The sequence below is a fragment of the Capricornis sumatraensis genome, chromosome 2, assembly GCF_032405125.1.
Source record: "Capricornis sumatraensis isolate serow.1 chromosome 2, serow.2, whole genome shotgun sequence".
Classification (NCBI taxonomy): Eukaryota; Metazoa; Chordata; class Mammalia; order Artiodactyla; family Bovidae; genus Capricornis; species Capricornis sumatraensis.
Window position 1 is genome coordinate 51398590 of NC_091070.1, and position 23347 is coordinate 51421936.

Below are 23347 nucleotides of genomic sequence, written 5' to 3' on the forward strand. Positions count from 1 at the left end.
AAAGACAAGGAATAAAACAATTAATCCTGAATTTTAAAAAATTCACCAATAAGGGGATGGGTAAAGGGGACTTTTTTGAATGTATCCTTTCTTAGATTTGACTTTGGAATCATGTAAATATTTTTAAAAATTATAAAACTTAAATATCTAACTATTTTGAAATAATTATAGATTCACAAGATGTTACAGATTAAAATTTAAAAAACTATATTGAACCTAAATATGTATTAGTTGATGATCATATAGAAAACTAATCTAAAACACACTGATTTGTTCATTCCTAGAGGGTATATCCTTTTAAGAGAGAGAACTTGAGTGGAAAAAACCTTACTTTCAGAAATCACACTGGTGATGGTGTTGTATTATCATCCTAGGACTACTGTACATATACTGTGAGATAAAGGAAATAATTAACTTAGAAGTATCCCTTATGAACTCAAAATCTATTTTATCTTAAAAGTAAGAAACCAACAAAAACAAATAAAAAACACATTCTTTAGCACTGTACATTGAAAAGGTCTAGAAAATACGAACAACCCAGAGGCAATGAACACCCCACTCCTACCATCAAGATTACTGTCTCAAAATACCATTTACCACTAAAAGGAAGAAGTGGCTAATTACAGGTCCAGAGCAGGAAACAGAAATCTGAACCAGACAGCAAGGAAGTAAAGACTACTTGGATCACGTTGAAAGGATTAAAGAGACAACCTGAAGAGACTCTCACTGGCTACAGACAGGACAGTCTGAGCATTAATAAGGATAGTAACTACAATGGCTTGAAATACACTAAAAATATTTAAATCCATGAGTTCAAAATGAAACAGAGGGACAAAAAGAAAAAAAAAATCAGTCATAATCAGTCTGATAGTGAAAATTGGTAAATAAAGGAAAAATAATCAAACATATATCCTGGCTTTTCTTTGTAAATGATACCACAAGGTAACCAAATAATAGATGAGAAGGTTTTTTCCCAAGGAACATTCCAGCTAATAAATAAAGAAAATAAAAGAATACCACCACTTTGATTCATTAAATCAGTGCAGTACAGATCATCAATGACTGGTACCATCACCAAAAAGATACAGTCAGACATTATGTGTATCCAAATAGAATACAACACTACCTATGAATTAGTTGTATCTCTTAGGGGGATAGGGATAGGGGTGTCGGAATCAGATAGCAAGCCTCAGGATCCTATAAACAACAACTTAAAGGAAAAATACTAAACAGAGAAACATGTTGACTAAATTCACAGGAACATAATCAGCAAAATACAGACGTTGGAAGCTCTATGAATGACAGGGGTGTCAAACTATGTAAGATGCTCTTTCTGTAGCTATTTTTATTGAAATAGCCATGTCCATTCATTTACCTAATGCCTGTAAGCTGCTTTTACACTTAGTGGCAGAGCTGAATAGTTGTAACAAGTCGCTCAGTCGTGTCTGACTCTTTGCAACCCCATGGACTGTAGCCTCTTTGCAACCCCATGGACTGTAGCCTAACGAGGTTCCTCCGTCCATGGGATTTTCCAGGTAAGAATACTGGAGTGGGTTGCCATTTCCTTCTCCAGGAGATCTTCCCGACCAAAGGATTGAACCCAGGTCTCCTGCATTGAAGGCAGATGCTTTACCATCTGAGCCACCAGGGAAGATCCCAGGCCCACACAGCTAACATATTTTCCACCTAGCCTTTAATGAAAAACTTTGCCACCTCTTGCTCTAAAAGATAAACAACTCAATTTCTTTAACAAATAAAGTGGAGGGGGGAGGAGATGAACAGAAAACCTATAGATTGAAAGAGGCCTAAAAGACATTTCAATCAATCACAATATCTCGATCTTATCTGCATCACACAAATAAAGATTCAAATAAAACTTTCTTAAAAAAAAAAAAGGATAACTGAGCATTTGAAGATATTTTTTAAAAATCATATATTAGGAATAAAATAATGTAAAAAATAAAATAGCTCTCTTTCAGAGATATACACTGGATTTTTAAGGCAAAATATGTCTGGAATTTGTTTAAAAATAGTGTAGAAAAGAAAAAGTGAATGGAGGAATAGATGAAACAATACTGCCCTTGAACTGCTAAAGCAGAAGCTGTGTAACTGGTATACTCTGTGCAGTATTCCTTAACATGCACAATAAGACAAGACATTCATTAGTCATGCTTAGAAGCATCAAAATCATGATGAAATGGAGTTATGTTCATATATATTTCTACATATTTCACCATACATCATTAAGGAAGAGGAAAAAAGGTCATTTTACTTCTTTGAAGATGTAACCTCCCTGACACAATAAGCAAAACCTGCCCTTTGATAAAAAGTAAATAAAGGTTCTTTCACTCTCATGATGGAATAGGAGAGCAAGGCCAAATCTAGCCCACAAAAATTTGTAAAAATTAAAAAAGGCACTCATTCCTTAAGATACTTCTGTTAGATTTTTATAATACATACATTATCTATTATGAGAATGGGGACATTCAGATGTAATCCTTCACACATTCCAACTTGTGCAACGGAAGGAGAGGCCTTTGATGAAAATTTTAAAACCTTTTGCCAATGAATATGAAGAGTTCAACTCTACCTTTTTGCAAATTAGTAATATCCAGAAAAGGTACTTCTCCAATTTGGGAGTTAATCTTCCTCATCTATTTTTTATCATTCAAAAATGAACATACCTGAGGATAGTATGGGGGGAAGTCTACAGACTTTCACTGTCCTAACATTTCCTTCCTGAATATTCCAAACTACCAAAAACATTTCCCCCAGAAATGCAATTTCTCCCATTACAATGAACACAGAGAACCAATATACAGCTTCACCAGCATTCCAAATGTAAGAGAGCTGGGGTAAAGAAGGAGTGACCAGAGGCAATCAGCTAAGCAGGCTATGAATATACACCGCATTATATACCCTTGCAGTAAATATTACAGTGAGGAAACAGCACACCTGATCACTATTTTTCCTAAATCTAGTAAACAGAGGGAATGGGAACCCCTATCTCTATTTGAAAGTATGCTATTTAAAGAGGGTACATGAACAAGGTACTCTTGGGTACACAAATGGGAAAAAGACAAAGGCTAATTTTTAATACAGAAATTGAGCTATAAATGTCTGTTTATAGCATCTGTACATCATGCTTTAAAATGTACACTATGCATATCACATAGACCAAAAACAAAATCTAATACACAACAGAAATCATTTTCTACACATACACACACACCCACATGTATACACATATCCCAAGTAAATTACTTAAAACAGATTTTTATCATTCTTATACTATATTTATCATAGGGGTGTTAAATTAACAAAATTTTAAAGCTTTAAAAGGCTATTAGTACTTTTAAATGATTTATTTCATACCAAAGTGACCACAAAAAAAAAAAAAATCAAGGAGTGTGAAGGCTTCCCAAAAAACTGATAACTAGACTTATGTATTAGAAAAAGGATAGACTTTTTATTTTTGAGAATGGTAGGAACCTTATTTTAATAACTTCCAATTATCTCCACAGCAAGAAAAATTTCAACCACCAATTTAAAGTATTTTGTATATACCATGTAACTCAGTATTATATTAAGCCCTTCCACCCAACAATATCATATTCATAGGACTAAATGTAAACTTACTTGGGCTGTTAGAAAGGTATCATCTTCACCTTCTTGAGCTTCAATTTCCTAAGTAAAAGGGTATACAATAGCTTTGCTTTACAAAATATCTGGGTAACACGAGAATGCTTTTATGCTACACCCGATTATCACTTGCCTCATGTTCTGTGCAGTGTCTATGGATACCATGGGTATTAAGCCAATGCTTAATAATTCAGACTATATTTTTATGCCAACATAAAAGCTTAGTCACACTGATAAAAGAATTAGAAACCAAAAAAAGAATTAGAAACAAGTCTTTCATGAGCCCTTCATTTATTGAGCTAGGTAGAACATAGGGTTCTAAGCATAAATACTGACCCCCTATTCCACTGATTTTCTTAAGTAGTACTAACATGCTTCAAAGCAGGACAAATGGTCTATTTCATTCAAAGTAAAGATTTAAAAATTATATCTTTAAAGCTTTTAAGTTAAACTTTCTTAAGTAATTTCCCCACCCTTGATAATAACCAAATAAATGCAAATTAATGTTTTTACATCTACTAAAGTGGGGAAAAAAAACTTACTATCTGGTAATGTTGGCAAGGTCAGTGTTAAATTGGTACACTCTTTCATAGTGGGATAGTAAACAACTTAAAACTTAAATATCCCAAATTAAAAGAGTAGCTATTGGACACCCAGAAAACAGTCTAGTAAATTACGATGTAATGTATGAATTTTGAAGTCATTATATATTATGTGAAAATATATAGACTAAATAGCAATTTGTAACATGATAACTACTAGGTAGAAACATATACATGTGTGGAAAATAATAAGCAAAAATTGAAAGGTCATCTTAGATTGCAGGATTCTGAGTGATTTATAAGTAACTTTAAATATGTATTTTTTGAAAGTTCTGTGACTTCCACATTGAACTAGAAAAATACTTTTTTATTATTTAGTACTTAGTTTAACTGTATCACGTTTTAAAAAAACTGGCTAAAGACCTGACTTTCGATGTCCTCTTTTTCTATATCTTCTACTGCTTCTGCCTCTATTAATTCATGGGCTGTCTTGTTCTCTTCTGCAGAAAGCAACTCCTTGGAATGCACGTTTTCTTCTTCATTTTCACCAAATTCTTCAGAGTCCTTCAGTTCGTCATTTCCATCTTGTTCATGTGCCTCTTGATTCTCCAATTCACAGTCCTTTTAATGGTAAGAAAATTTGATACAATTCGAGGCAAAGTACTGCAGGCTATCCACCAAACCTTTTTGTAATTTACATCTCTAACTGCTTTCACTTCTATCATATTTTGACATTACTCCCAAAGTCAAAGTTCAATAATTTTATATTACATACTAACTGTGCCTTTAAAATCAGAGGGGGGTCTAATACCAAGGTCATTATACTGTGCATCTGAGTTCCCAAATCACTTACACTGAAATAAATATATGCTAATTGGATTGCTCTCAAGTTCCAGTTATAATATTTACCAAGTCACATCCTATGAGCTTTCCTATAAGACATGGCTTCAAAGAAATGACTTTTTTCTACACGCCACAGTTTGGCTTACCTTCAAAGACTGTGGACATCTTATACGTGATAATATAAACTTTATTTCTAATTTATAATAAGGAATCCCAACTGTTACACCAATGTCTGTTCTTACAAATATGCAAATAACTAATCAGTTTTGAAATCTACCACCATGCCACAAAGCCAATTAAACAGGGGAACATAGATTAGGATTCTCTCTGTGAAGCAAAGAATATTGGTTAGCCTCTTAAAGTTTATGGATATAAGGGTACCTCAGTAGAAATAAAGAAAGGCAACAATCAGCCTAGTTCCCTCTCTCATTAACTGCAGACAAAGGGTTAAAAGCAATGGACATTCTTCCTCCTTTCCTACTCTCATGGTGAGATTTAAAGGAGTTAAACAACAGATTTAAAGGTTTCTGGGTTAAAAGGGGAAAAGTGTAGGGGTATAACTATTAATTATTCATAGAGGAACTGCAATGAGGGACTAGAAATTTCTGGGAAGGTAGGCACAGAGAAGAAACATGACTGTGTGGAATGTGCAGTGCTTGGGGAGCAGGTCATTGCTGGGACAGCAGGTCTAACCAGCTCATTATCTGCCTATGAGTGGGGGGACACTGGGAACTGACAGTGGAGGAGGTGGTTGGTTATATGATGCTACAAGAATTGGTACAGAACAAAAAACAAAACAAGGCAAGTCACTGAGGGAATTTCACCTACTTTCAAGTGACAATTTTGACTATTCTCCTTACCTACAGGTAGAAGTAATTTCTATAGTATTCACATATCTAAGCAATAGGTGATATTTACCCACCATCATCACTGTATAAATTCCAAAATTAACAACTCTGAGAAACAAGGCAAGTATATCCACTTTCTTTCTATCATATTTACCACAAATGAGGATACCTCCACAGGGAAAAAGGAATATAAAAGTAACGATACATTTAAATAGAATTTTGTAAAAGTTCTTTTGTTCTTTTAGACATTATGACCAGGTTCATTTAATAATTACAAAAAGGCATCCTTTGTGGTACATATAAGACAGCAATATTACATCTCCTCGTAACATTTTAAATGACTGAAACATTTTTGTGCACTGAAGAGCTGAAAGGAAGTTAGAAATTTGCAAACTAAAAGGGTTTTTACTAAGTCACAATGTTTTTCCAGCTTATGGATAGTTTTGACTTAATCATACACTCACTAGTGAAGACAACTAGAGAAAATGAGAGCAAAGGAATAAACCTAGTGGAAGATATACCACAAGGATAACAAAATACAAAGACTGAACACCCCTTAAAGGCTCAAAAAAAGCCGGTTACAGGCATGTAATCACCCATTTTAATGGATCCCTGAGCACATATTTCCTGAATTACCTGACTTCAGAGCTAACTCCTCAACCAAACATCTCTTTCTCTCTGTGCATGCCGTCAAAGTGCAAGATACAAAGAGTGAGGTACATGGTGCCTGTGCAGCCTGTGTGTGGGGGGAGGGTAGAGAGTTAGATGGTAGGAAATGAGTGAGTGAAGGGACATGAGCTGACTTCATGGCGGACCACACAGACATCCGAGATGTTATGGCAATATGACCTAACTGTACACAGAAAACAGAATACATGTGGTGTAAATGTATGTAATTTAAAACGAACTATGCTCATTAAATAATTTCTGCAAATGCCACACTACTTAAGACCTAATGATCAGTCAATAGATCACATTTCATTAAAATGAGAACAACAACAATAAAAACTATGATTAAAAGTAACAGTATATTGACCTGCCACAACCTCAATTAAAATTACATACTCTGTTCTCCTAGTTGGACATTCTTAAAATAAAATATATTTTAAACCAATAAAGACCTGGCTTATTTATCTTTAATGGGCAAAACACATTTCTTAATCTGATCTTCACTAAGTAGCAATATATCAGCAACTTTCTCCATTTTAAAGACTATATTAATCTGATTTCTGTATATTATTAATATATACAAAAGCTAAATGTGATGGGCAGTACCTTTTCCAGGAACTAAGGTATCAATTGTCCTGTACCTGTTCCTCTGGCCCCTATGTCTCCCCAAACAAACATTCTTTGCTTTGTCTCATTTAACTAAAGTTATTTACTATATTTCTCAACTATGAGAATTAGTAAGACTGACAATATTATTTTTCTCTATACCTATTTACCAACATATTTCAGTGTCTACTGTTAAAGCAAAATGCATGAATTCCTCATGCAAAATACTAGGCTCAAAACAGACATCTTAACCTGTGTAATTAACACTTTACCTTGACAAAAGCATCATCTTCCACAGAAGCATCTCCACTCAACTCATCTGCTTCCTGTTTTTTACCTGCGAAAGAAGGAAAATGGGCTAACAACCAATATTTTATTACTTTAAGAGCAAAAAAACATTCAGACACGTTTACCCCGAGGTATCACTCTCCACTCCCAATCATCTGACAAAGCAAATGCCAACTGCTATAAACCACCTGGCCCTAGCTGTCCCAAACCAAAAAAGAGAAGCTTTATGAACAATGTCATGCTGTTGTTGCATTTCACTGAAATAAACTGTGCAAATAATTAATCCTGCATACGAACCCATCACCTTCACTGACTTGACATGAGATCCATTTTTCTTTACACCAGTCAAATTCTCTACCTTCAATTCTCCCAGAAGTAGCATCAACTTTCAACAGTACTCTACTAACTGTATATATAACCAGACATCTGATAGCTAAATTCAAGACTCAGATCCCCCATAAAGCCTTCCCAAGTTCTTCTTGTCAACAAGCTTTCTCTAAAATAAAATTCTCACACTTGACACCTCACAATCCATGATCAGCTGATGATATACTGCCTTGTTCTGTCGGGTACCTCTTGCTCACCATTTAAAGAAATACCTTAAGTACAGTGACTGCTTTTATGCTTATTTTGTGTTTCTCCAAAGGCCTAAATATTAAGTAGTGCTTTAACATGATGACTGATTTAACTGATTTAAGACAAGTAGAAATTACTTCAGACCAAAAACTGTTAACAGCTTCCAGATAGACTACAGGCCTCCCTGACCCAACTCTCAACTTCAAAACTTTGAAAATTGGTGGTTGGAATTCTTTAAATGTTTTACACATACACACATACATTTTCCACAGATCCAAGGCTAAAAGTGCCTCACACACACACGTTTTCCACAAATCCAAGGCTAAACATGCCACACACACACAGATTTTCCACAGATCCAAGGCCAAAAGTTTGTGTTTTCAAGCAAGTCCATAAAAATCTACTTAGATAACCCATAATGTATGAGAAATGCTGTTTTAAAAAAATCACAGCTGTTAAAATTTTACTATTTTTTAAAAATTTATTTATTTTGAGATGCTAATGGATGTCTTCTCCTGAAGCCAACTAATCAACCTTTCCTTGGCCTAGAACAGGAACTGCCACATACCTATCTCAAGCTTCCATGACCCCAGAGGAGAGAGAGTTTGGCTGCGAGGTAACTCTAAAAAAAAAAGTTAGGTTAACTCCCTTTCCCATGTCTCCTCACCAGCTCCTATCTTCCATCTAATCCCAATTGGAAATCCTTTCCATGAATGAGAGATAAAAAGGGAACAAGATACTGGTTCTTCCAGATATGTGAAACGATGAAGAGTAAAGAGTTTTCTTTTATCCACTGAGGTAAAAGAGGTCTTCATATCCCTGAGGGCTTGAAACAAAAGAGAAACAAAATGTGGAACTTAGTGGCATTTGTATTTTAGAGAAAACACAAATTAGAAGTTACTACAAGGGCAATGAGGGAGATGTTCCTTCCTTAAAAAATGAAACAGTATCAGGTGAGAAAGAGCTTACTAAACTGTTCTATCACAGATCATAGTAAAAGCAAGAGAATTCCAGAAAAACATCTGCTTCTGCTTCACTGACTATGCTAAAGCCTTTGACTATGTGGATCACAATAAACTGTGGAAAATTCTTAAAGAGATGGGCATACCAGACCATCTTACCTGCCTCCTGAGAAACCTGTATGCAGGTCAAGAAGCAACAGTTAGAACTGGACATGGAACAACAGTCTGGTTCCAAATTGGGAAAGGAGTACGTCAAGGCTGCATATTGTCACCCTGGTTATTTATGCAGAGTACATCATGCGAAATGCTGGGCTGGGTGAAGCACAAGCTGGAATCAAGACTGCAGAGAGAAACATCAATAACCTCAGATATGCAGATGACACCACCCTTATGGCAGAAAGTGAAGAAGGATTAAAATAGAGCCTCTTGATGAAACTGAAAGAGGAGAGTGAAAAAGTTGGCTTAAAACTCAACATTCAGAAAACATGGTCCTATCACTTCATGGCAAATAGATGGGGAAACAATGGAAACAGTGACAGACTTTATTTTCTTGGGCTCCAAAGTCACTGCAGACGGTGACTGTAGTCATGAAATTAAAAGACACTTGCTTCTTGGGAAAAAGGCTATGACAAACCTAGACAGCATATTAAAAAGCAGAGACATTACTTTGCCGACAAAGGTCTATATAGTCAAAGCTATGGTTTTTCCACTAGTCATGTATGGATGTGAGAGCTGGACCATAAAGAAGGCTGAGTGTCAAAGAATTGATGCTTTTGAACTGTGGTTTTGGAGAAGACTCTTTAGAGTTCCTTGAACTGCAAGGAGATCAAACCAGTCAATCCTAGAAGAAATCAGTCCTGAATATTCATTGGAAGGAGTGGTGCTGAAGTTGAAACTCCAGTACTTGGCCACCTGATGCGAAGAGCCAACTCATTAGCAAAGACCCTGATGTTGGGAAAGATTGAAAACAGGAGGAGAAGGGGACGGCAGAAAATGAGATGCCTGGATGGCACCACCGAATAGATGGACGCAAGTTTGAGCAACTCTGGGAGTCTGTGATGGACAGGGAAGTCTGGCGTGCTGCAGTCCATGGAGTTTCAAAGAGCTGGACATGACTGAGGACTGAAATGAACTGAACTGATGCTAGGAAAGATTGAAGGCAGGAGAAGAAGAGGACGACAAAGGATGAGATGGTTGGATGGCATCACCAACTCAATGCACATGAGTTTGAGCATGCTCCAGGAGATGGACAGGGAAGCCTGACATGCTGTAGCCCATGGGGTTGCAAAGTCAGAAACGAATGAGTGACTGAACAACAACCACCACAATATAAAACCTTAAAGCTTTGAGAAGAAATAAGCTTTTTAAAGCTACAGGATTCCACCACCCACCCCCAACACCCACACCACCAAATAACCTATAGAGCAGAGCTTTTGAGTGATATTCCTTCAGATCATTTGCAAATACTATTTACTCTTTATAAATATAAAATGCATTACAATTTGCAAAGCACTTTAAAAAAAGTTCAGGTGATATTTTTCTAACACCCCACAGTACATAGGGCAAGTAATCACAACTTTACAAAACAGAAAATGAACCAAGGTTACACAGCCTGCCCAAGGCTAGTAAATGGCACTGTCAGACCGAGAAGCCAAGGCTTCTTCATTTCCAGGACTAAAATTCTTTCCACTTCATCTTACTATGACCTACTTAAAAGATATTATTTTAGTAAGAAGTGGTTAACTCAATGTACAGACACCATCTTTGAAATGGAAGCCCTCAGCATAACAACAAGCTACATATACTATGCACACTCCATGGCGAGTCTCACTTGCTTTCATTTACTTAAAGGAAAACTAAATTACACCACATCAACAAAAACAACAGACGCAGTCACTACCGCTGCTTAAGCAGCTTCCACAGTGCAGGCCCTAGGACACATGCTCCATATGTATCAATGCATGTCTTTTATCCTCTTAACTAGCCCCATTCTACAAAATAGTGAAAAGTTAATCAGATTACAAAGCTAGTAAGGGCAGTGCTTCAGTTTAAACCCGGCTCTACTCCACTCCTCAAAAATGACAAAAGCATTAGCTACAAGGTGCCAGCAGTTAAAAATGTCATCTCTTTTAGCATGAACAGAGGCTCCACAAGCCACATCTGTAAAATTTTAAAATGAGAGTCACAGAGATTATGTAACTTGTCCTATGACAAACAGGCAGCAAGAGGCAGAGATACAGAGAAAGGTCCAAATTGCTATCCTTTATTGTTTTTAACAATTGTATCACATGAAAGCACTGGACACAATGTGTCAGCAGCTTATAAACATAAAAACTAAAAGGACGAGATTTTTCAAACATACATTAATGAAACTAGTAATACTAACCTGACAGGCACATAATAAACTGACATTTTACACACTAATTTTTGACTGCTCTCATAATCTGTAACTGCATTTATTTACACATGCTCAATTAGCAACTATATTGTAATTTCTTCCTTTATAAAAAGTATCATCCCTCCCCCATACAAAGATAATTCACCTCTGAGACAGCTACTATGCTCATCATCCAGCCCAGAACCTACTACAGTGCTGTATAACAAGCATCATATAGGTCTTGAACGGCAATGATGCAGTTTCTAAGCTGGTCGCTAGCAGTAAACAGAGTTCAGACTTTTATTCAGCCCTCACTGTGACATGCCAATCAAATCAGCATCATGTACAACCCTGTATTGTCACTAAGGACTATAAACTTGGAGTTGAATGATACCACAAAGTATATCTACAGATTCCTAACTTTTATGATGTCACAGACAAGAAATAACTTAAAAATCAAATCCCACTTAATTCAACAAGCACCACCAGCTTAGACACATCTTTGTACAGTCAGTAACCATTTATACCTCATCTCCCATGTAAGCCTGTGCTATGAAATGTCCTATAACAAACTAATAAATGAATCTTTTGTTCTTCAGGGAATCTGGCATGTACCAAAGAAATACGAGCTGGTCCAAAGGAAAGCAGCACCACCAGGATGAGGAAGCTAACTGAAAGCGCAATGTAAACAGACACCTAACTAATGCTTTGAGGAACAAAACTAAAAAAGAAATTGAGTAAAAAGATAGTCTGAATAGCAAAATAAAAAATGGAAGCAAAATTACTTATCACATCTCAAACTATCATAACATACAGCTATCTTGAAATTACATAAAATACACTGCAATGTTCTTTGCACGATTATAGAGTCAAAAGTAAAAATACACCAAAGGAAGAAGATGCTAAAACACCTCCTTATTTATGCATCATAAGTTTGTATAGGTCCACAAACCCTTAATGAAACCACTGGGGCCAGACATGTTTTAGAACTGTCAGATTTTAAAAGAGTACAATAGTGTATATACCAATTATTAATTTAAACCTCCCAATGGCTTCTGGACCAGTCTCTCAATTAACCACGGAAATAACATTATAAATAGCTTCACTTTTGCCAAACTTTTCAGAATACTTGTGTTTCAGAATTAAGAATATAGATTTCAAGATAAAAATTTGGTTTTCTCCTTATGTTCTTAAAAGGGTTGGTAATTTTCCTCTTCAAGTTCAGAAATACCTCCAAAAACAAAAACAAAACAAAAAATCTACTTAGTAAGTAGAGTTTAAAGTAATTTGCCAAAAAACTTTGTGGCTGAGTAACTTTTCCACTAAATATTAACGAAAGTTATGAAACGCAGAAAAGGTTCAGTCACAAAATTTCTGTTAGAGAAGAGGGAATAAGACTCAGACCAGGCCAAACAGAACAACATTAACGTTTCCAGCAACAGCCTCTCCCCAACTGCACAGAATCTTAAAATAATCATGTACTACTGTCTTCTGTTAACTGTTTGCATATGTGTTTTAGCCTCTCTTGTATTAAAGAAATCAGATTTCTGATTTGCATATTGTCTTAAACATAGCAGTCATCCCATAGGTCATTTTATTATTTTTAAAAAGTCTACCATAAAGATAGTTCATATTCATATAATAAAATAAATCTGAAAAATACCAAACATATTTTAAAAATCTCTTAACTTTATCATCTAAAGACAACCAAACTGAACATCTACACACACCTGTGAACATTTGCACAAGATTTTCAAAGGCAGCAAAAATGTAACTGAGTTCTTAGTGGATTACTTTTCTATCCTATCAATTAGAAGAAAGTAGTACTGCTTAACTCTCAGCATTTTTGTGCAAATCAAGTAAAGCAATATGAAAGTTTTCTGAAAACTGTATAGAGAATTAATCACATATATATGCAAATAGAGACTAATTGTGTAAGGTATAGAGAACTAACCAACAGGCAGAAAGGGATGAATGAAAATGACGCTAAGTTTCAATGAGGCTAGAACACCCAGTGGTTCTTTAGCTGCTTGAGAATCACCTGGGGAACTTTTAGAAAATACTGATTCCTGGGGCCCCCAAAGAGTAAACAAAACCAACTCTCTGGGGGGGCAGGAGCCTGGTATCCGTTTTTAAAACTTAAATGACTCAAATGTAGGTTAGATTGAGTGTAACCAAAGAAGATGGAATAAGACTATGAGGAAGGTTACTATTTTCAGATTCTCCAGACTAGAGAAAATTTAAATTCTGCCTACCTTCCACAAAACAACTAGAGTAGATATAAACTTATATTAGTTCTCAAAAAGGTAAAAAACAAAAACAAACAAATCCTTAAACATAAACCTCTTACAAGTACATGCACATGTACATATACAGCTTAGATCAATAAAATGTAACTTCTGATAAAGTCAGAGTGGTGGAATTATGGGCCAATTTTCACTTTTTTGTACTTTTCTGGATTACCTAGTTTTTAAAATGAAAACATTTCACTTTTATGATCTGGAAAACAATTCTGTAAAGCCATAAGACAAACTATTCCAGGATACCAGAACTAGAGGCTAACTGGGACTGTGGAGTTTATGGTGTGAACAGTTAACTCCTGGAACTGCACCACACTGAGGCCCTTTTACTGTCATATGTGAGATATTAAATAAATCAGTAGATTTCAGCCTTAAATCCTAAGCCATTATTCAACCTCTTCATTAAAGTCATTTCTGATGCCACCAACTGGTAATAATGATTGCTTTTTCCTCTTAATTCCTAGACAATTCACACTTCATTTTACATGAGTTCATGAAAGAGAAAGTCAGAATCTTCTACCCTTGATTCAAAATGCCTGGAAGATGAATGACATGGGAGAAAGACATTTTCTTAAAGTACTAGAAAATTTTACCTCTCTCTCCACCAAGATTGTTGATACACACCATATTTGACACAATAAAATAAAAGTAAAAAAGTACTTTGATAATAAACATAATCTACCATATACAACTGCATAGTTCAAATGCTGGTTTTAAGAACAGAGGTAAAACTGCCTGATTTTGTGAAATGAAAATGACATACACAACTTTTGAGGTCAGACAATATTCTAGCAAAAGTTATGAGGCTTTCCAACACAGCAACAACTTGGTAAGGGAGAAAAGGCAGGTGCCCGTGATTCATGTGTTCTAAAAGTAACTGTATTTCACATATCAGTGTTTAAGGAGAAGCCACTAGTGTTTTTGAGAAAGGCACCTTAAAAAGAAAAATCATATAGAAGATAGTAAAGACTATTAATCTCTGATACGGTGCTTCCTACAAAGAAATATGCAGTTAAAGTAATCACCAAAAGACATATTTTTCAAAGCAGTTGTTAAGAAAGTCATCATATGACCCTTGGTATTCATTCAACAAGTATTTTCTGAGCACCTCTTGTGCGCAAAGCGAGCTGCTAGGCATTACAGAAACTAATGTAAATAAAAGACTGTCCTTACCCTCACAGAGCTTCTAGCCCAGTAGGTACCAAAAAAAATTTGACACTTTTGGCCTCAGAATGCTTCTCAATGCCACAGTTCTGATTACAATTTCTTTAACATCCAAACATACTACAGTTAAAAAAAGTTACAGTTTACTATGATACTATATTAAATTCATTTTATGTGGTTGATCACTGTATTTTTACTTGGCATACAAATTTTAGAAAGCTTAACAGAGTAAACATGTAATTAATTATACTGATTGTGTATACTGAGTATGGTACTTTACACACATTAATCAGGCATTATGTCTGGATAAACCTGTAACCCAAAAATATACTCTATAGTGGGAACAAATCAGATTTTAAAAAACTTAAAAGTATTGTGAATTTCAATTCAGTTAAATACTGACTATATATACTTCTGAATACTGCACTGATTAACTACTTTAAGTAACTTTTGCCAAAGTTTAGGTGACTCTAAAGGTTGAAAATCCGAAAGAATGATATGCTATTTACAAGTGAACCAAAAGAAAGTTTACATCTATCATCTCTAAAAGAGGCTAATGAGGAGTTAGTTCTACCTGTTTAACTGCTTTCTAACACACACCCAAATAATGACCATAAATCTCACTGGTGAAGCTTTCTTCTACATAGCAAAGAGAATGAGCAAAGGTTCAGAAGTGAGAACCAATCTAAGCTACAAATTTCACCATAACAACTACAAGTAGATAGATTTTTACAAATATGTTAGTCATAAATATTTGGACTCACTATAACATTATCAACATTTGTTACAAATTTGTGAGTTTGTGCTTATAATAACAGTATTTTTTAAATATCCCACAAAATACTTAAGAATGCAGATTCCTTTTCCTTTAATCTGTCAAAACACAATCATTTTGACACAAAAAATTTTCTTAAGAAACAGGGACTCTGCACTTGTAAGAGAACAAGCTTAATATTTCACCTAAGAAATGTTAAGACCCAGGAAGCTTCTCTCACCTTATCATTCAACACCATTTAACTTTTACTTGCTACATTAAGCCACATCATCATAAGAATTATTTATTTTGTCTAACAAGCTATTAAATGTTTTATCTTGGTCTTGTCTACATGACTGCCTCTAAGTAAACCCTTTTTTATTCTTTTCTTATTTTATTTTAGTATGCTCAGCTGAAGAAATCTATACAAACTGAGGAACAATGAGCTTTCCTGTTCCTTCCTTATATATCTATTTTAGCTCAACAGAAAGAATTTTTCTTCTGGATCCTGGTTACATATTATTATTAAATTTCAGAATTAAGAGACACTTACAGATGGTCTAGTAAATTTTCCACTTTTATAAGAAAGAAGTAGACCCACTGAAAGAAAAGTAATATGATCAAGATAAAATTATTTTCAAGACAGATACTAAGTGAAATAAGATGTGGCACAAAGAACCTTATTTTAGAATATTTCATTTAAAAAATCTGTTAATTACTGATATATTTAAAGTTTCCCTATTCAAATTTGATGCCTAAAAAGTTATTTCTAAACTTAAAATTTAAAATAATCTTATTTATAAGCATCTTAACTGTAAATTAATTCAAACCAGGTTCTTAAGTTTGCGGTTTACATTTTATTCTTTGTAATTCATAGGATTTTGAGAACAATGATAAATGGAACTCAAGGAGACAAGAACTATTTATCACACATGTCCCAGAATGAGTCTGATGAAGTCCTCAGTTGTAGTCTGCTGCAGACAAATAATTAATATTGCAACTCCTAACTAAATAACACAAGATATCTTAACATCAGGGTTATGGAAAAATTAAATTTCAAGTATCCTTATAATCTATACAAGAGGGAAAAATTAACATACTTATTTTATACACATACACATATATACGTATGTACATATGTATACTGAAAAACTTCTTAAAATGGTTTATTGCTGAATTTATTTCTAACAGTAAGATGAAGTTCCTAATGACTGAAAAAGGAAGGGATACACACAGAAATTAAAAGTAGGTGAAAATAAATAAATGAGATTTACTTTACATGCTAAGTCATTAATCAGCTTTAATAACTTGGGACCATAGTGAACATACAAATGACATGAATCAAAATCATTGTAAGAAATCACTATAAGAAACAGGGTTAATTCCTGATGTACTTATTCCTGAATTTTTTTATGCTTCCTCATTTTGAAATTGCCTCTGGGTTTGTCGGCAGAGGCTTCTCAACATGCTTCTCTAAGCACAGGGAAATGTATCTCTCTAACTGATATACTGAGCAAGAATTAATGGAAAGCCACATATCTTCAAGGTAATTTTCTAACTCCTGTAAACTCCATTTCCACCAGTCATTCCCATCCTATCCTGGAAATGCTTCTTAGCCCTTTTTAATTTCCTTTGGCACAAACAGGAGACTCTTGCAAAGGTAGGAAAACTCACATAGAGAGATACCATCAAGATGTCCCTGGTTCCGATACTCACACAGATTGTTTAAGCTCAAACTTGACTATTCCCTTCTTTTCCACGTTATTCCATTCAACCATTTTACTGCAGTTGTAATCAGTCTGGTCTACAGCAGAGAGTAGCAAATCGATCACTTCAAGCAGTAAAGAGTGTTAGGTTTTTAAAATGCTGCAGCTGCAAGGAAATTGTAGGTAGGTACCAGGATTCAGATACCCACACAATGCCCACCCTTTAACACTGTCCCTTATGGGACAAAGGAAGAAATCCATAGTCATTCAAATAAGGATTTCACCAGCTAGAACCTTTTAAACATATCTAAGCCCCACTTACATTGTTAAAATGTTAATTTAAAACCACCTTTACCTATTCACTAAATCACCATATCCCAGAAATATATTCTGGCCTAGTTTAAAAGTTAGAAAATTGACATCTTTAACATATATATCCCTGTGAGTTAAAACTTTTTTTAAAAGCTGATTAGTCATGGATTTTTGGGTTCTTTTTCCCCTACCTTGTTAGTATGATTGGAGAGGTCTTTTTGAGTTTTACTGAAAATTAGAATGTATAATGGCCTAAATGCAAATTAAGTTCACCAAGACAAACAAAATAGTAAACACAAAGGTTATAAAATTTTAATATACTAGAGGAAACAGCAAGGAGCCAAGGTGAAAGATTTGGTAGGAATTCCATCAATACTCTGCCAATTGTGGGGCAAGGTAGACATGTTTTAAACCATATTTTACTCTTCAGGTCTTCACACTATGAAGGAAGAAATATTATGAAACTTGACTTTGTAATTTATTCGGAAGCAATAAAGAACTGGTTTCACTTTCAGGACAACTTCAGCCAAATCTTAAGGGCTACTAGTCACCCAAAGCCTGGCAAGAGTACTTTTCTTCCTTGACCCAACAAGGCAGAGTGCCAGAGGGAAATAGCAAAGAGTAGCACTATATCAACAGGGCAAGTGGCATAAGAGCAGAGGCAAGTTATATAACCAAAATATATTTTAAAATATGTTTATAACTCGTAACAACCTTTGCCTTTGGTTGGTTTCTTGTTTGGAGTATCAGTTGAAACAGTTAATTCAATATTATCTGGATCGCCTCCTTCCTCTTCAATAGCCTACATTAGAAAGAGAAGTTAATATGCTACACAGTCTATCTAAACTTATTTTATAAAAACGAAATGAAAAAAAAAAAGCAAACCTCAAGCCTCAAGACATTAGAATTGCCAGTCATTTCATAAACCAACTTCACAAAGGAGCAATTAAACTAAACAAGTGAGATAAACTTTCAGGAGGAAATATCATTAGGTAGAAAAATCACATGGAGCTTTACACTTTACCTAGTCGAGAAAATTAACTATCACATATTATCATACTGAACAAAACTCTAAATATTCTCAATTGCAAAAAACTTGCTGGCTACGAAAGTAAAGAACGAAAAGGAGCTTCCCTAATGTCTATAATGCAAACTAAGTTCTCCTCTACTATAATTCCAACGCTCACTCAAACCAAAAAGATAATCAGGGGAGAAAAAGCAAATTATTGTGCTAATGCAAAAACTGAAAACCCAGCGGACAAACCTTTCTCTTACCCACCCATCAAATCCCACTACCAATTCCCCGCTAGTATGGGGAGAAAACGGTTGGGCACAATTAAACGGTAACTTTGCAGAAGTCACCAAAGTAACCAGTCCCTACGAGGCCAAGAAATGCACGCGCTCACCATCTCTAAAGACTGGGGACCGAGCGCCTCCCGGGTCTCCACGATCGCCCTTGGGAGGCCGCGCCGGCCGGCCGCAGCCCTCGGGAGCTTGGCGGGGACGTCCCGGGGGAGGCAGAGGCGCGCTCGGCTACGGCGGCCAGTCCCGGGCGGCTCGCGGGCCCCTGGCAGGCCCGGCCCGGCGCGCGGGGGCGGGGGTGCTGCGGGAGGGTCCTCACTCTCCCCGCGCGCGCGGGCGACGCCCGGGACTTCCCCACAGCACCGCACCGTGGGCCCCGGAGGCTGAGCGGCCAGGGGCTGCGGCGGTAGTCGGGGCTCCGAGGCGCGGCCTAAGCTCGCCTTCCCGGACCTCGCCGGGCCTCACCTGCTTGAGTCGGGAAACGAGCACGGTCTTGACTCCGGTGATATCCAGGTTTCGCCGTTTCAACTCGGACTTGAGATCGATGACCCGCAGATCGGTGATCTTTTTACCTTCTGCCTGACCTGAAGCGGCCGAGGCTGCCACAGCACCGGTAGCGGCAGCCATTTTAGAAGAGCGGCGCGCTGCCAAGGCAGCGAGTGAACTGCAGGGCGGCGGCAGCGGCTCCAACTTCGACTCAGGCCTCGCCGGCTGCCGGCGCCGCGCAGCGCTGCGCACAATGAGCCGCAGGCCCCGCCCCCTGTTCGCCACCCCGGCGCAACCTGCAGCCGCCACCAGCACCCGGATGACAGGCGCGCGTGCGCATTAACGGGGTGGAGAAGGGAAGGCGCTCGGCGCGCGCTGGGGAACGGATCGCGGCCACCTGGGCGGTGCGACCCCTTGCTAGGACTGGGAGATCGGGCGCGTTCAACCGCACCAACGTCTGCCGTGCCGCCGTTCCTCCGCCGCTTCGTTACACATTTTCTGGCAACGTCTCGAGTCTTGAGCAATAGCAGTGCGCCGGGCACTTTCGTCATAGATAGTTCGCGCGTTACTCAACCCGAACCAAGGGGCGTGTCCTTGCCCTAAACCTTTTCCAGGGAAATACTTTACCGGCCCTGCTGAATAATCGGAAAAATGTGGCCACCGTACGCGAAAGAACTAGGTTACCAGAGTTCCATTCAAAGGCAAGAAAGGAACTCGAGAGCGGTTAATATAAAGAATATATAGGGCTGGCCTGTGTAACAAGTCCCACTCTTGGGACGTCTCATGGGAAAACATGCCTTTTTTTTCCAAGGAGGTTTAGTTTATTCCAGGGCTGCCCATCTCACTGAAAACACAAAACAAAACAGGACACCTTCCCATCTGCGCTAGCCTTAGTTTGTTGTCATCTCCAGAGGTCCTGGCGGCTCAACACAAAGTTGATTACTGAAGAATGAATTTGGTTTGTAAGTACTTGTTACCGTTCTCGTATACCCTGTTCACTGTTTTCTCCCGTCAAATTTGGGCTTCCAGGAACAATGACCATCTTATGAGGGACTACGCTGTACAAGTAACTTTAGCCAATATGACTAATAATCAAATCAAAAGCATTTATGGATTAAAACTATTCTACAAACTCCATAAACAGAATATGACGCTTAGTTCTTAATTCTTCGCATTTCCTGGTTTTAAAAATTCAAATTGATGAAGTCTGGGTCGCTTTAGATTGCCTTTTCTCATTAGCTAATTAGAGCAAAAAGAGGAAAACTGGACATTATACAATAATACTTGTCAGGTAAGTATTTATGGTTTATATGACTTGTAATAACCCCTAATCCTTCTGATCCCTGTGAGGAAAATCTCTGTAAGGCTTAGAGAGATTAAGTGGTTTGTACATTTTCACATAGCTGGTATGTGGCTGAACTGGTGCTGAAATCCGGTCTCCTGATTCAAAAATCCACCTCTGTCTCTATTACAAGTTGACCCACAGTCATAGAATATTAGAATTCAAAGGATCTTTAGGAATCTTTTGGCTCAATCCTCTCTTTTTAATAGATGAAGTTTTTTGAAGTTTAACCTAAGGACCCACAATTAATTACTGACGGAATTGGCTCTAAACCTCAGTTCTCACGCCAGTGTCTTTTCCACTCACCACATTGCTTTCACCTTCTGTGGACACTTGTAAAGGGGGGGGTTACATTTGTGGTTGTTCAGTAACTCAGTTGTGTTCCACTCTGGGACCCCATGGACTATAGCACACCCAGGCTTCGCTGTCCTTCACTGCCTCCTGGAGTTTGCTCAAGCTCATGTGAGTTGATGACGCCGTCTAACCATCTCATTCTCTGTCACCCTCTTCTCTTCATGTCCTCAGTCTTTCCCAGCATCAGGGTCTTTTCCAATAAGTCTGCTGTTGGCATCAGGTGGCCAGAGTATTGGAGCTTCAGCTTCAGCATCCATCCTTCCAATGACTATTACATGTTGATTTCCTTTAGGATTGACTGGTTGGATCTCCTTTGCAGTCCAAGGGACTCTCAAGAGTCTTCTCCAACACCACAGTTCAAAAGCATCAATTCTTCGGTGCTCAGCTTTCTTTGTAGTCTAACTCTCACATCTATACATGACCACTGGAAAACCATAGCTTTGACTAGACAGGCTTTTGTCTGCGAAGTGGTGTCTCTGGTTTTTAATACACTCTCTAGGCTATATTAACCCAAAGATCATGTTATCTGTTGAATAAACGAGTTTTTGTCTTTTAAAAAATCTGACAGTGGAGTTATCTTAAAATGGAGACCTGTACTTTCAGATCTGAATCACTGGAGGACACATCACCTGCCAAATTGTCAAGAATGTTTAACTTCATTATGAGAAAACAATCAGACAAATCTAGCAGTAGAACATTGCACAGAATAACTCATCTGGATTCTCAAAGCAGTGCAGTTGTCTGTTGGTATCAGTGGGGGACTGGCTCCAGGAACTCCTCAGATACTCAGATCTGCAGATGCTCAAATCCTTTATATAAAATGGTATCATGTTGGGCTTAGTCATGTCTTACTCTTCGCGACCGACCCTATGGATCTTGCCTGCCAGGGTCTTCTGTCCATGGGGATTCTCTAGGCAAGAATATTGGAGTGGGTTGCCATTCACTTCTCCAGAGGATCTTCCCAACCCAAGGATCAAACCCAGGTTTCCCAGATTGCAAGCAGATTCTTTACTGTCTGAGCCACCAGGGAAGCCCAAGCATACTGGAGTGGGTAGCCTATCCCTTCACTGCAGGATCTTCCCAACCCAGGAATTGAACCCGTGTCGCCTGCATTTGAAGTGAATTCTTTACCATTTGAATCTGTATTTGTGTATTTGCGCTTTCTAGGTGATTCAGTGGTAAAGAATCTGCCAATACAGGCAGGAGGAGCCGCAGGAGACATCAGTTAGATCCCTGGGTAGGGAAGATCCCCTCAAGCAGGGAATGGCTATCCACCCCAGTATTCTTGCCTGGGAAATACCATGGAAAGAGGAGCCTGGCAGGCTACAGTCCATGGGGCCACAAAGAGTTGGACTCAACACACGCACATTTGCATATAACCTGTGCACATCCTCCTGCAGCTCTTACATCATCTTTAGATTACTTATAATATCTATGACAACGCAAATGATGTATACATAATTTTAAATACAATGTGAATGCTATATAAAGAGTTATCAGTACATGTAAAATTCAAGTTTTGCTTTTTGGAAATTTCTGGAGTTTGGGGGGGAATGTTTTTGATCCAGCATTGGTTGAATCCATGGCTATGGAGGTTCTGACTGTATCGTGAAAGTAAAAATAGTAGGGCACTTCTTGAATAAAGATAGCTAAAGAAATACGGTAACTAAATTTTATCTATCACTGTTGTTTGGATCCTGGATCAAAGACTGAAAAAGCTGCTAAATGGACAACTGGAAATTTTGGTTTTGTGTTGGATTATGTTATGGTATCAATGATAAATATCTGGAGTGTTATATCATGGTTACTTTTTAGAATGTCCAAGTTCTTGGGAGATACTTGCTAAAGTTCTTAGAAGTGAAGTGTAGTTCTGTCTGCAATTTATTTTCAAATGGAAAAGGTGGGCGGGAGTGCATTGTGAGAGAGAAGAAGAGAGAGAACATACAAATAAGTTACAATAACTGTGGCAAGATGTTAATAATTGGGGAGACGAATGTGACAAAATTAGGCAAAATAACAATTAGGAAATCTAGATGCAGGGCAGAAGGTTGTTCACTGTATACTGTTTATATTTTTTGTAAGTTTGAAATAATTCAAATTAAGTTGGGGGAAACCCATGTTGTTGTTATTCAGTTGGAAAGTCATGTCCAACTCTTTGTGACTCCATGGACGGCATGCAGCACACCAGGTTTCCCTGTCCTTCACTGTCTCCAGGAGTTTGCTCAGATTCATGTCCCATTGATTTGGTGATGCTATCTAACCATCTCATCCTCT

General features: G+C 37.4%; 1 protein-coding gene across 2 annotated transcripts in view; it reads right to left on the bottom strand.

Annotated features, from left to right (window-relative positions):
- Nucleotides 1-19518, bottom strand: part of SLTM (SAFB like transcription modulator) — a 43186-nt gene extending 23668 nt beyond the window's left edge. For both annotated transcript variants that reach the window (XM_068963894.1, XM_068963893.1), the window contains exons 1-5: nucleotides 19357-19518; nucleotides 18304-18391; nucleotides 7423-7487; nucleotides 4608-4805; nucleotides 3640-3687 (exon numbers count right to left, since the gene is read on the bottom strand). In XM_068963894.1, coding sequence (XP_068819995.1) covers nucleotides 3640-3687; nucleotides 4608-4805; nucleotides 7423-7487; nucleotides 18304-18391; nucleotides 19357-19518 — 561 coding nt within the window. The remainder of the gene's footprint in view (nucleotides 1-3639; nucleotides 3688-4607; nucleotides 4806-7422; nucleotides 7488-18303; nucleotides 18392-19356) is intronic.
- Nucleotides 19519-23347: the final 3829 nt, after the last annotated feature.